This window comes from Lithobates pipiens, unplaced genomic scaffold, assembly GCF_037356315.1.
Source record: "Lithobates pipiens isolate NorthernLeopardFrog02 unplaced genomic scaffold, aLitPip1_a1.2 Scaffold_8, whole genome shotgun sequence".
NCBI lineage: Eukaryota > Metazoa > Chordata > Amphibia > Anura > Ranidae > Lithobates > Lithobates pipiens.
Genome location: NW_027507903.1, coordinates 492,657,379 through 492,671,161, shown reverse-complemented (window position 1 = coordinate 492,671,161; position 13,783 = coordinate 492,657,379). Strand labels below are relative to the sequence as shown.

The 13,783-nt window shown below is 45.1% G+C and overlaps 1 protein-coding gene across 3 annotated transcripts; it reads right to left on the bottom strand.

The window, feature by feature from the left end:
- Positions 1–207: 207 nt before the first annotated feature.
- LOC143960463 (uncharacterized) lies at positions 208–12,411 on the bottom strand. Of its 3 annotated transcripts, XR_013270325.1 has the most exons (4): positions 12,329–12,410; positions 3,006–4,033; positions 1,565–2,965; positions 208–1,169 (listed from the first exon to the last, which is right to left on the bottom strand). XR_013270325.1 is itself a non-coding variant. In XM_077469099.1 (2 exons), exon 2 carries the CDS (start codon positions 3,986–3,988, stop codon positions 2,924–2,926), a length of 1,065 nt encoding a protein of 354 aa, XP_077325225.1. In that variant the 5' UTR covers positions 3,989–4,033; positions 12,329–12,411; the 3' UTR covers positions 208–2,923. The 3 variants fall into 3 exon arrangements, 1 of the variants encoding a protein (XP_077325225.1); XR_013270324.1 differs by having other exon boundaries at positions 1,565–4,033; positions 12,329–12,411; XM_077469099.1 differs by having other exon boundaries at positions 208–4,033; positions 12,329–12,411.
- Positions 12,412–13,783: the final 1,372 nt, after the last annotated feature.

Sequence of the window (13,783 nt, the reverse complement as noted above, 5' to 3'; positions counted from 1 at the left end):
AAAAATATACAACAAAAAAACACTTTCACTGGTATATTTAACAGACTAAATAGGTGCTAACGAGAGAAGTTCATTGTTAGGTCTTACATACTGAACACACATGGACTATCAGAGTAAGTTTTCTCACCATCCTGGCAGAGGTATAGGAATCACAAAAGTCATTGCACAAAAAAAAAAAAAAAAAAAATTTGTAATAAAGGTCTGTACACTACTATTATCTACATCATTAACCAACCAACCACCGATTATTTTTTAGGGTGCCTAAACCCCTCCATGGTGTATCTGTTATTGATCAGAGAAAATGTTGTCACTGTACCGGCAGAGGTGTAGGAATCACAAAAGTGACTGCACAGAAATACAACCCCGGAGAAGACATGCCCAGTGTATGTATTTCACCTGTGGTTTTAACCGTCTGTCAGGAGTTCAGCTTTAAGGTTACATGTACTGTATGTATATAATATTTATCATACAATTATAATTTCCTTTAAAGGAAAGAGCTGTATGGAAATTTGGATTTTTGTGGAAGAAAATAAGAGCATCCAAGCTAGGAGGTAAGAGTTTGCTGTCTGGTTTAATCTCTATAATGTATTAACCAGTAATTACATTTTTATTTTATTTTTTTAAATCAAAATAGACAGATACATATTCAAATTATACTATGAAAATGTTGCATTGTATTTTTTTTCAATTTCTTTGTCCCTTTTAAAACAACATTTCAATTGAAAGCGCCTTCATTTTTTAGCTTACCTATTTTCCAGGCTGTCTTAGCCCTTCTACACACGGTCGGAAATTCCGACCACAAAATCCTTCGCATTTTTTCTGATGGATTTTTTCCGAAATTGGTGTTGCATACACACGGTCGGACAAAGTTGTCGGAAACTTTCTTCTCGTTTGGAACGTGATGACGTTCATTCATTGCGATGGGACTACATTGCGGCTAGTATCCAATAGCTTTGGTCTCGTAATTTGATCTGAGTATGCGTGGCACTTTGTCCAAACAAAGTCCAATCGGATGATGTTGTTGGAAAATTTTATATCCAGCTCTCAAACGTTGTTGGTCGGACATTCTGACTGAAAAAGTCCAATGCAGCCCACACACGGTCGGATTATCCGACAACACAGTCCGATCGGACATTTTCCGTCAGAATGTCTGACCGTGTGTACAAGAACTTACCGTATTTTTCGGACTATAAGGCGCACGTAAAAGCCTAAATTTTCTCCCAAAAACGACTGTGCGCCTTATAGTCCGGTGCGCCTTATATATGACCTGTTGACATCGCTGGAGTTCTTTGTTAACAGTATCTGTCATCTTGACATAAACCTTCGGACTATAAGGCGCACGTAAAAGCCTAAATTTTCTCCCAAAATCGACCGTGCGCCTTATAGTCCGATGCGCTTTATATATATGGAAATATCCATTTTATCAGCCGGTCGTTGCTAGTGCGCCTTATAATCCGGTGCGCCTTATAGTCCGATGCGCCTTATATATGGAAATATCCATTTTATCAGCCAGTCGTTGCTAGTGCGCCTTATAATCCGGTGCGCCTTATAGTCCGAAAAATACGGTACTCTTTTCTGAGGTTTGATACAATCCTCCCCTTGTTCTACTGAATCTGTAATTGAGAGTGTCATCTAAATCAGATTTATCAAAGTACTCATTGCGTTAATCAAATTTTGTAAAACTCTTCAAATCACAAAGCGTAGATTCATTCTCGTTTGAACGACAATGCACGGGAATATCCATGTTTGGATCTGAAAATGTAGAATTCCTCAGAAAGAGGATAAGGCGACTTTTCTTTTGTACAAAATCACAAATGGCCTTGGTGCAACCAGCATAATAAATGTTTTTACTTGTGTAATTTAAACACAGACTCCTTACTACTCCTAAAATACTGTACAGGATCCTCCTTGATGGGGTAAGTGTCTGCGACCTCATTTTCGTAGGAATTTGATTATACAACCCTATGTACGCATAAGATTGTACAACCTCGTTCTTGTAGGGATTCGATTGTAAAACCTCATTCGTATATTAGCTTTTGCAAACTTGTTTTTGTAGAAATTAGATTGTACAACCTCCTTCTTGTAGGAATTAGATTGTACAGCCTCGTTCTTATAAGCCTAGTACACACAGGCCAAATGTCGGGCAACATCGGCCAGTTCAATAAAAGCTGGCCGACATTTGGACCAGGTGTATAGAAGCCAGTCCAACAGAAGCTGTCCGTTTGGTTGGCTTCTGTCGGACGAGCATGCTGGAAAACCAGCAGTTGACTGGCTTGTACTAGGTTGCCATTCTTGTTGAGATTACATTCAACATCCTCAGTGTTGTAGGTATTAGATTTTACAACCTCTTTCTTCTAGGAGTTAAGTTGTGCATTCTTGTTCTTGTAGGGATTTTGATTGTGCATCCTGAATCTTACAGGTATTAGATTGTACAACCTTGTTCTTGAAGATTTGATTGTAGGGATTAGATTCTGCATCCTCAGTCTTGCAGGCATTAGATTGCGCAACCTCTGTCTTGAAGGGATGGATTCATTTGTGCAACTTTTTTATTGTAGAGAGTTGATTTTACAACCACGTTCTTGTAGATATTAGATTGTAAAACCTCACTCTTGTAGTAATTAGATAAAACAATCTTGTTTTTTTTTTTTTTTTAAATCAGATGGTACATGCAGTATTTTGTAGGATTTATAGTGTGTAAACGTGTTCTTGTAGGAATACAATTATGTTGTTTTTTTTGTAATAATTAGATAGTGAAAATTTGTTCCTGTGGAAATAAGCTTGTGCAATCTCATTCTTGTCAGCACCAGATTCTACAGCTTTCTTTCTCATGTATTTTCAATGCACAGATTCTCCAGTGATTGAGTATTGTACATGTTCTTTCTTGGTGGCAAACTCTTCCCTTTAGTCATGAGATTAGGAAAATTTAATTCTTGCCTGTATCAGAGTGGTCACCTTCTTTAGCTATGTATTTAAAATGCACAAACTCCTTAGGGGTGGAATAGTATACAGGCTTATCCCTGGAGGTGTCAGAGTTTGCAAACTCCTTCCTGTAGGAATTAGATTGTGAATGCTCATGCCTATTGGATGCAGGATCATTATCCTTACTGATATATTTTGAATGAACAAAGCCCTTTGTAACAGAGTATTGGTAAGGTTTCTCCTTGGTGGACTCAAACTGTGTAAACTCCTTTCTGAAGGAATTCAATTGTGAAACCTTGTTCTTATTGAATGCATGGATTTCATTATCCTTACTGATGTATTTGGAATGGACTAAGCTCTTTGTGATGGAATGGTGGAAAGGTTTCTCCTTGGTGGAATCAGGTTGTATAACCTCCTTCCTGTAAGAATTTGTTTGTTCAACTTCATTGAAATCAAAGTCTTCAGTTTCCTTATTGATGTAATTAGGGAGTTCAGCCACTTTCTCTACGGATGAGTTCTTATTAAAATTATAGTGTGCAGGATCATTTGTGATATAATTAGAAGAAATCGTTTCTTTTTCAGTGTATGTAGAATACACAGGCTCCTTCCTAGTGTAATTATGGTGTATGGCTTCCTTTGTGATGTCATTATACTCTATATGTTGCTTTTTGCAGGTCTGAGAGTCTGTCAAGCTCTTGTTAATGGAGTCAAATTTTGCAGAATCTTCTTTGCAGTAGTTCTTTTTTGGCATGTGCTGCTGTGTTATCTGGTTTGGACCCAACGCCTTTATTTGTTCTCCAAGGACCAGGATGATTTTCAAAACCAGCCAAATCACATTAAGAATAGTCAGCAAGAAATGGACCACCACTTCAAGGGCCTCCCACAGAGCTGCCAAAACATGGGAGATGGTTTGGAATAGCTTGCTCAGTGCCATGAAAAAGTCCAAGATGAGCATTTTCATGTGATTGGCGCTTTGACAAAATTCCAGCCAGAGGGCTTCAAATGTGCTCGGGGGAGTGAAATATTTCATTTTGATTTTTCTGAAGCTTCTATGGCCCCCTAAATTCATGGTTTGGAGAACACAGTGGAGCAGTTGAACGTATATCAAAGGTAGCTGAAAAATTCAATGATGTCAAAAGGATTTAATATAAAAATATTTTAGTAGAGTTTAATGAACTATTTTAGATAAGATTAGGGTAACTCTCTCTTCTCTTTCACTCTATCAGTTATTTTCTCTTTTGTTATCTCCCATTCTTTTACCCTACCCCCTTTTTATCTTTCTTCCCATTTTCTCTCTTCTTCCCCTAGCTTTCTTTATTTTCCCTTTGTACTCTTCTCCTGTCCACAGAATCTTTCTTCCATTCAAACATCACTGTCATGGGCAAGACCTAAGAGCCGTCAAAGGACATCAGGGACAAGATTGTAGACCTGCACAAGGCTGGAATGGGCTACAAGACCATCAGCAAGAAGCTTGGTGAGAAGGAAGCAAATGTCAGGGTGATTATTCGCAAATGGAAGAAATACAAAATAACCATCAATTGCTCTCTGTCTGGAGCTCCATGCAAGATTTCGCCCCATGGGGTAAGGATCATGAGAAAAGTGAGGGATCAGCCCAGAACTACACTGGGGGAGCTTGTGAAGAATCTCAAGGCAGTTGGGACCACAGTCCCCAAACAAACCATTGGTAACACAATACGCTGCCATGGATAGAAATCCTGCAGCACCTGCAAGGTCCTCCTCCTCAAGAAGGCACATGTACAGGCCCGTCTGAAGTTTGCCAATTAAAATATACATGATTCAGATAAGGATTGGGAGAAAGTGCTATGGTCAGATGAGACCAAAATTGAGCTCTTTGGCATGAACTTGACTCATTATCAGGTCACCTTGAGGCCAGGTGACAGATGCACACCGTAGGGATCAGGAGTGCACCGCAAGGTTGTGGACCCTAGGGCTGACTGCTGCGGACTGGGGTTCTAGGGGATAGGAAGGCAGGGTCGCCTGAAGACCAAGATGGATCCCACCGGGGTTAGAGCGTAAGATTGCCTGGGGCGCGGAGTCTAAGAACCAGCAGGTGTTCACCAGAGCCTCTATTGGTGAGGATGGACTTGGCTGCAACTGGCTCCAGGTCGCGACCCCCAGGGTCCCCCAGCTCACACCCACAGTAGGCAACAGGAGGATAGGGATGGTGAGGGACAAAGCCAAGGTCGGGGCCACAAGCAGACAGGAATAGTCAGGGACACGCCAAAAGGTCAGGATCACAGGCAAACAGGGATAGTCAAGGACACGCCAAAGTCGGTAACAGAAAACAACAGAAGAGCACACGGCAGGTAACAGGAAGCTAACACACAAAGGTTGATCAGCAGGGTTGGTCTGCAGTGCACAGGTTAATATAGAGTTCTCTGATAGGAGCTAGGGTGGAGCCATGCCAGAGGATGGATTACAAAAACAGTCAGGTGAGGGTCGGCTGGTCTCTAGAGATGAACACATGGAGACAGGTAAGCAGACGAACTCTATTGCATAACCATGACAGTACCCCCCCTCTTACGAGGCCTCCCCCTTCCCCGCCTGGGACCAGGTTTAGAGGGGAACTTCAAATGAAACTTCCTCAACAGACGAGGTGCGAAGACCTCAGAAGCCAAAATCCACGACCTCTCCTCAGGACCAAAACCTTTCCAGTGCACGAGGTACTGGAGAATGCCTCTACAGAGTCGGGAATGCAAAATTTGGCTAACCTTGTACTCCTGATCATCCTCGGTGTTACGGTAGAGAGAGGACGAGAGAACTTATTGAGGACTAAAGGCTTCAGAAGGGCAACATGGAAGGAGCTAGAGATTTTGAGGCTTTTGGGAATCTGGAGCTTGAAACAAACCGGATTCAGTTTAGAAATTATGGTGTACGGACCAATGAATCTTGGGGCAAATTTGAGAGAAGGAACCCGGAGTTTGATGTTCCTGGTGGAGAGCCAGACTTTGTCTCCTGGCTGAAGAGAAGGTGGCTTATGCCTGCGACGGTCAGCAAAACTCTTGAATTTGTTGGCAGCTTTCTGGAGGGAACCATGAACGTCAGCCCACATGGAAATGAATGATTCCTGAACAGTAGCCAAAGCTGGAATGTCAGAAGAACAAGTCATAGGAAGAGGGAGTTGAGGATGTCTTCCATAAACAGTGACAAAGGGTGTTTTCTGAGAACTGACATTGGCATGATTATTGTGGGAGAACTCAGCCTACGGTAATAGTGATGCCCATTTATCATGATGGGCAGAGACCAAGGTACGGAGAAAGACCTCCAACTCCTGATTAACTCTCTGTCTGGCCATTGGATTGGGTATGATAAGAAGAGGTAAAATCCAAGGTAATGTCGAGGGATTTGCAATAAGCTCTCCAAAAACGAGAAGTAAACTGCACACCCCTGTCCGAAACGACATGAGAAGGAACACCATGAAGGCGGAAAATCTCTCGTACAAAAATGGGAACCAAGGCAGGGGCAGAAGGGAGACCAGGAAGAGGAACAAAATGAGCCATCTTGGAGAACCCATCGATTACTACCCAAATGGCTGTATTATTCTACGACAGTGGAAGATCAGTGATAAAATCCATGGCGATATGAGACCATGGCTCCTTAGGAATGGGCAAGGGCATCAGAAGATCAGCAGGGGCTTGAGTGGAAGATTTAGACTGAGCACAAACGTGACAAACCTTAACGTAGTCTTTAACATCCGAGCGGAGATTAGGCCACCAGTATTGAAGACTGATGAGCAGGAAGGATCGGAGGAACCCAGCATGACCTGCCACCTTAGAATCATGTCCCCAATGAAGGATCTTAGCTCTTAGCTCCGTGGGAACAAAGGTCTTGCCAGGAGGAATTTTTGGTTCCAGGGTGGTAGAATGGGCAACAATGCATGAGGTAGGAATGATCGGCTCAGGATCAGGGTTGGACTCCTTGTCCAAAGTGTCAAATGACCTAGAGAGTGCATCAGCTCGACCATTGCAGGAACCAGGTTTGTACGTAATTGTGAATTTAAAACTGGAAAAGAAGAGACTCCACCTGGCCTGTCTGGGGTTCAGACGTTTAGCATTCTGTAGGTACTGAAGATTCTTATGATCAGTAAAGATCATTATGGAGTGAGGGGAACCTTCCAAGAGATGACACCACTCCTCCAACGCCAATTTAATTGCGAGAAGTTCCCGATCACCAATGGCATCATTTCTCTCTGCCTGAGAATTTTTTTTGGAGAAGAACGCACATGGTTGACGTTTCTTCTCAAAGAACTGAAGAAGCACAGCTCCCACCCCCATCGAAGAAGCATCTACTTCAATAAAAAATGGGTCCCCAGGATTTGGTCTCCTCAAGAGAGGTCCAGAGACAAAGGCCTGTTTCAGATTGTGAAACGCAGAGACAGCCTCGGGAGGCCAGTCTTTGGCATTCGCACCCTTCTTGGTCAAAGCGATAATAAGCGCGGCAATGGAAGAGTAATTCCTTATGAACTGCCTATAATAATTTGTGAAGCCAAGAAAGCGCTGTGTTGCCTTGAGGCTAGCGGGAAGGGGCCAGTTGATAATGGCTGAGACCTTTCCAGGATCCATGCGAAGACCCGCACTAGAAACAAAACATCCCAGAAACAGCACCTCGGAACATTCAAAGGAACATTTCTCCATCTTGGCATAAAGATTGTTCTGCCTAAGACGCTGAAGTACGGTGTGTACATGGTTTCTGTGAGCAGGCAGATTTTCGGAAAAGATGAGAATATCATCCAGATAGTTGACAACAAACTGGTACAGTAGATCCCTGAATATTTCATTGACAAAGTTCTGGAACACAGCTGGAGCATTACACAAACCAAAAGGCATAACCAGGTATTCGTAATGCCCGTCCCTAGTGTTAAATGCGGTCTTCCATTTGTCACCTTCCCGTATTCGAATGAGATTGTATGCACCTCTGAGATCCAACTTAGTGAAAATGGAAGCCCCCTTCAACCTGTCGAATAGCTCAGATATTAGAGGTAAGGGGTATCGGTTTTTGATAGTCACTGCGTTTAAACCTCTATAGTCGATGCAGGGTCTGAGGGTACCATCCTTTTTGGCAACGAAAAAGAACCCTGCTCCTGCAGGCGATGAGGATTTCCGGATGAAACCTCTCTCCAGATTCTCGGCGACATACTCAGACATAGCCTGGGTCTCTGGAATGGACAGAGGATAGGTACGACCCCTGGGCAGGGTTGCTCCAGGAACAAGGTCAATAGCACAGTCAAAAGATCTGTGGGGAGGAAGCACCTCAGCAGACTTCTTACAGAACACATCCCGGAAATCGCTGTATGCCGCGGGAAGATCAGCCGATATGGAAGTGGTAGCAATGGGAAGTTTCCTCTTGTGGGTCACCTTGAGAAGACAGGACGAGAAACACGAAGGACCCCAAGCCAGGATCTGCCCAGAGACCCAGTCCACATGTGGCGAGTGGAGCTGTAGCCAAGGAAGGCCCAATACAATGGGGGTAGAGGCCTTGGGTAGGATGAGGAAGGAGATCCACTCCTGATGGAGTATCCCTACCGACATCCTAATAGGTAGCGTCTGGAAATGGATAGGGCCCCCTGGGAGCACAGTGCCATCAATTGCCGAGACTACCAGTGGAGTAGCAGGGGAGAAAGGGTAAGCTTCATAGAAGAAGCAGTTCTCCAGTCCATAAAATTGCCGGCAGCCCCGGAGTTCAGATATGCTAGGACTGATTGGGGAGAAGTGCCTACATGGAGGAACACCGGAAGAAGAAGACGAGAAGGTGATGTTTCTGGGTCCAATACTCCACCTTCCAAATGTATTAGACCCAAGCATTTCCCGGACGAAGCGAGCAGGAGTCACGAAAATGACCCTTGCCCCCACAATAAAGACACAAGCCCAGAGTTCTGCATCTAGCACGTTTTTCGGAGTTAGTCTGATCCGGCCCAGCTGCATGGGTTCCTCAGCAGACAGAGGATACTCCACAGGGCGACGGGAAAAAGGTTCAGGCTGACTAGGACCTAGGGGCTGCTGGCGTCTTTTTTTCTAAAGGACCTCTCCTGGAAACGAATGTCAATCTGATTGCATAAGGAAATGACATCGTCCAAACCGGCGGGGATAGCTCTTCCTGCTAATTCGTCCTTCACTCGGTCAGAGAGGCCATGTAAAAAGGTTGCGACCAGGGCCTCATTGTTCCAGCTCAATTCAGCTGTGAGTATACATATACGGAACTGAAGTGCATATTGTCCCACTGAACAAGATTCTTAGCGAAGGCGTAAAAGGGCACTAGCCGCAGAAGAAACCCGAGCTGGCTCCTCGAAGATATTACAAAAGAGCTTCAAGAAGTTGGACAGGCTGGAAACCACCGGATCATTTTTCTCCCACAGGGGAGCAGCCCAGGCTAAAGCTTCACCGGAGAGGAGGGAAATGATATAGGCTACCTTTGCCCGATCAGACAGAAAGTTTTGAGGCTGGAGCTCAAAATGAATGGTGCATTGGCTGAGGAAGCCCCTGCAGGCCTTGGAGTCCCCAGAGAAACGAGACGGAGCTGGCAGTGATAATGAATGCGTGGATGCGACTGGTGCGATAGGTGCAGTTGCAGACTGTACTTGAGGCTGCGGGTTCGGGGTTCCCAAGGAAGCCTGTAGCTGCTCGAAGCGGGAAGCCAGATCTTGAAGGAATTAGATTCCTGGGTCTCAAGTCTCCGAACTATGCCCTGCAAAGGATCGACTGCAGGAAGCGGCACGTCAGCCAGGTCCATGGCTGATCAAACTGTCAGGTCACCTTGAGGCCAGGTGACAGATGCACACCGTAGGGATCAGGAGGGCACCACAAGGTTGTGGACCCTACGGCTGACTGCTGCGGACTGGGGTTCAAGATGATAGGAAGGCAGGGCCGCCAGAGCACCAAGATTGATCACACCGGGGTTAGAGCGTAAGATTGCCTGGGGCGCAGAGTCTAAGAACCAGCAGGTGTTCACCAGAGCCTCTAGTGGTGAGGGTGGACTTGGCTGCAACTGGCTCCAGGTCGTGACCCCCAGGGTCCCCCAGCTCACACCCACAGTAGGCAACAGGAGAATAGGGATGGTGAGAGACAAAGCCAAGGTCGGGGCCACAAGCAGACAGGAATAGTCAGGGACACGCCAAAAGGTCAGGATCACAGGCAAACAGGGATAGTCAAGGACACGCCAAAGTCGGTAATGGAAAACAACAGAAGAGCACACGGCAGGTAACAGGAAGCTAACACACAAAGGTTGATCAGCAGGGTTGGTCTGCAGTGCACAGGTTAATATAGAGTTCTCTGATAGGAGCTAGGGTGGAGCCATGCCAGAGGATGGATTACAAAAACAGTCAGGTGAGGGTCGGCTGGTCTCTAGAGATGAACACACGGAGACAGGTAAGCAGACGAACTCTATTGCATAACCATGACACTCATTGTGTTTGGAGGAAGAAAAATGCTGACTTTGACCCTAAGAGCACAATCCCAACAGTCTGGCGCGGAGGTGAAAACATTATGCTTTTGGGGCTGTTTCTCTGCTAAAGGTAAAGGCCGCTTTACTGCATTGAGGGGCCAATGGATGGGGCCATGTATTGTAAAATCTTGGATGATAACCTTCCCTCAGCCAGAACACTGAAGATGGGTCTTCCAGCATGACAATGAGCCAAAACATACCACTATACCACTAAGGCAAAAAAAAAGACAGGAGTGGCTCAAAAAGAAGTACATTAAGGTCACGGAGTGACCAAGCCAGTCTCCAGACCTTAATCCTATAGAAAATGTATGCAGGGAGCTGAAACTTTGAGTTGCCAAGCAACAGCCAAGAAACCCTAAGGATTTAAAGACTATCTGTAAAGAGTGGACCAAATTACCTCTTGAGATGTGTTCAAACTTGGTAACCAACTACAAGAAACATGTTACCTCTATGCAAAAAAATATATATTGCTTACTGAACTGCAACTCATTTGTATCATGTGTTTTTTCTGTATTTTTTGGTTGATATTCTGTCTCTATCATTTAAAATACACCTATGATAAAAATTATAGACCTTTCATTTCTTTGTAAGTGGGCAAACTTACAATATCTCCAGGGAATCAAACAACTATTTTCCCCACTCTATACTGTAAATATATATTGCATATAGCACACAATGCGTATTTATATACCGTATATACTCGAGTATAGGCCGACCCGAATATAAGCCGAGGCCCCCAATTTACCCCCAAAAAAACTGGCAAACTTATTGACTCGTGTATAAGCCGAGGGTGAGACATGCCTGTCCATCCCTGTGTGTGTGTCCGTCCATCCCTGTGTGTCCGTCCATCCCTGTGTGTCCGTCCATCCCTGTGTGTCCGTCCATCCATCCCTGTGTGTGTGTGTCCATCCATCCATCCATCCCTGTGTGTGTGTGTCTCCATCCATCCATCCATCCCTGTGTGTGTGTGTCTCCATCCATCCATCCATCCATCCCTGTGTGTGTGTGTCTCCATCCATCCATCCATCCATCCCTGTGTGTGTGTGTCTCCATCCATCCACCCATCCCTGTGTGTGTGTGTGTATCCATGTGTGTGTGTGTGTGTGTGTCTGTGTGTGTGTGTGTCCAGCCTACCTGTGTCCCGAGCCTTTGTCCCGAGCCTCCGTCCCGTGCCTTGCCTCCTTGCCTCCGTCCCGTGCCGTGCTTTGCCTCCGTCCCGTGTCGTGCCTTGCCTTGCCTTGCCTCCGTCCCGTCCCGTCCCGTGCCGTGCCGTGCCTTGCCTTGCCTCCGTCCCGTGCCCTCTTCGTCGGCGCCTCGGCGGCCATTGTAAAATTCAAAAACCGCGCCTCCTCCTTCGCCTGTGATAGGCAGAACACTGAATTTCCCAGCAGCCTGTGTTCCGCCTATCACGGACATCGTATCATCCTCGTCCGTAGTACGAGGATGATACGATGTCCGTGATAGGCGGAACACAGGCTGCTGGGAAATTCAGTGTTCCGCCTATCACAGGCGAAGGCGGAGCCGGAGGCGCGGCTTTTGAATTATAGAATGGCCGCTGTCTGTCTGCTCGACACGCTGATCGAGCGGGCAGACAGCGATGACTCGAGTATAAGCCGAGGGGGGCACTTTCAGCCTCAAAAAAGAGGCTGAAAATCTCGGCTTATACTCGAGTATATACGGTACTTGGCTAAAGTGCTAAGTTGAAGAAGTACAAAGTGTGCTCAGTAAACCAATCAATACAGGCTAAACAATAAGTAATGACAAACAGTGAAAGTCTACAGTACACATACTCTCAATTTGGAGCAATCCAATTGTTCAGCACGTATATAAAAGTGTAATATAAAAAGGAGGACTGAGTATTATAGGTAAACTATCAGTGAACACCGAAAAACCGTATTTACAGTGTGTGGGGTAAAATATTACAATGATATTAGTAATAAATATTACCTACCAGGGTGTTGGTCTCCTAATGACAACACATGTGTGTGAAGAAAGTCCAGAGTGCAGACAAGGATCATATACCTGCACAATGTTCCAAAGATCAGATACAATTCCCAGCTCCTTCAGTCTACAATTTAAAGGCTAACTCAGCCCAAAATTCAGTTTTCAACTTTGTGTGGTTGCTGGCAAGATGATTCACCTGTTGGCTCTCTATAGCTTTTGGCAACTCCTCTAAATAGATAACCCTATTAAGGAGGAGAAATACGAGTTTTAATTTCACCTGAATTTAAGACAAAGATTGGGAGAATTTGCTTATGTTTTGTCATTTTAGCAAAGTGGTAGTCAAAATTAAGGTGGTGTTTAAGGGTATATCAGGCTTTAAATGGCTCCTGAAGGTTATGGAATCTCATTTCAACTCTCCTGGACCTCTTCTTGTGGCAAAAAAAGTCCCCTTATTGGCCTTATTTAAAGGTATAGTACACAATGATGTTTAAAAAAAATACAAATATTTGTATAAAAATACACTAAATTTAGATAAAGTGGTACTAAACCCAAAAAACATATGAAACTGCTTGAACTCGCCAATTCTTAGCCCTTGTACACACGATCGGAGATTCCGACGACCAAATACGTCGGAGTTATTCCGACGGATTAATTTCGGACGAGGTCCAGAAGTGATGTTGCATACACGCGGTCGGACCAAGTTGTCGGAATTTCCGGTTGCCAAGAACGCGGTGACGTAAGCCGCGTACGCCGGGCCTAAAAAAGGGAAGTTCAGCACCAGGTCCAGCACCCTTTGGGCTCCTTCTGCTGATCTCGTGTGTATCGCGTGTTAGTAGAAGTTTGGTGAGAGACGATTTGCGCTTTTCAGATTAGTGATTCAGATCGCTACTGCTCTTCAGTTTCTGCTTGTCTTTGCGTATCTGATAATCAGTACGTGCAGTCAGTAAGAATTTGTTTCTCATTGTGGACTATATCTTGGTATGGTACACTTTGATTTGCATTTCTTATTGTCTGCTTGCTTCTGCTATTCAGTTCGTTCTTTCAGGCATTGCTGTTTATTGGTGCTTTCTGTTGTCCGTTCTGACCAGCCGACCATTTTGAAACCATGTTTCGTCTATGTGCTCGTCGTAGAGTTTGTGCTGTGCAGCGGCTTCATGTTGGGGTTCTTACTTTGACACAAGCCCGGTCCATGAACAGGGAGGGGAGGCGTTTGTGGACCAAGAATTCGTTGCGCCAGCGTGACCAGTTCTCGCACATGCCTTTGCTCCGTGAGATCCGGGAGAATAATCCTGGTGATTTCAGGAATTATCTCTGGATGACGGACCCCGTTTTTCACCGTCTGCTGGCTTTGCTGACCCTTTATATCAGCAGGCAGGATACCTGCATGTGGCAAGCCATCACTCCGGAGCAGAGGCTCATCGCCACGTTGCGCTACTTGGCGACAGGGAGAAGCCTTCAGGAC

What these genes read in the sequence shown, in the direction of transcription:
- LOC143960463 (XM_077469099.1), bottom strand. Translation starts at nt 3,988, where the DNA reads ATGAATTTAGGGGGCCATAGAAGCTTCAGAAAAATCAAAATGAAATAT.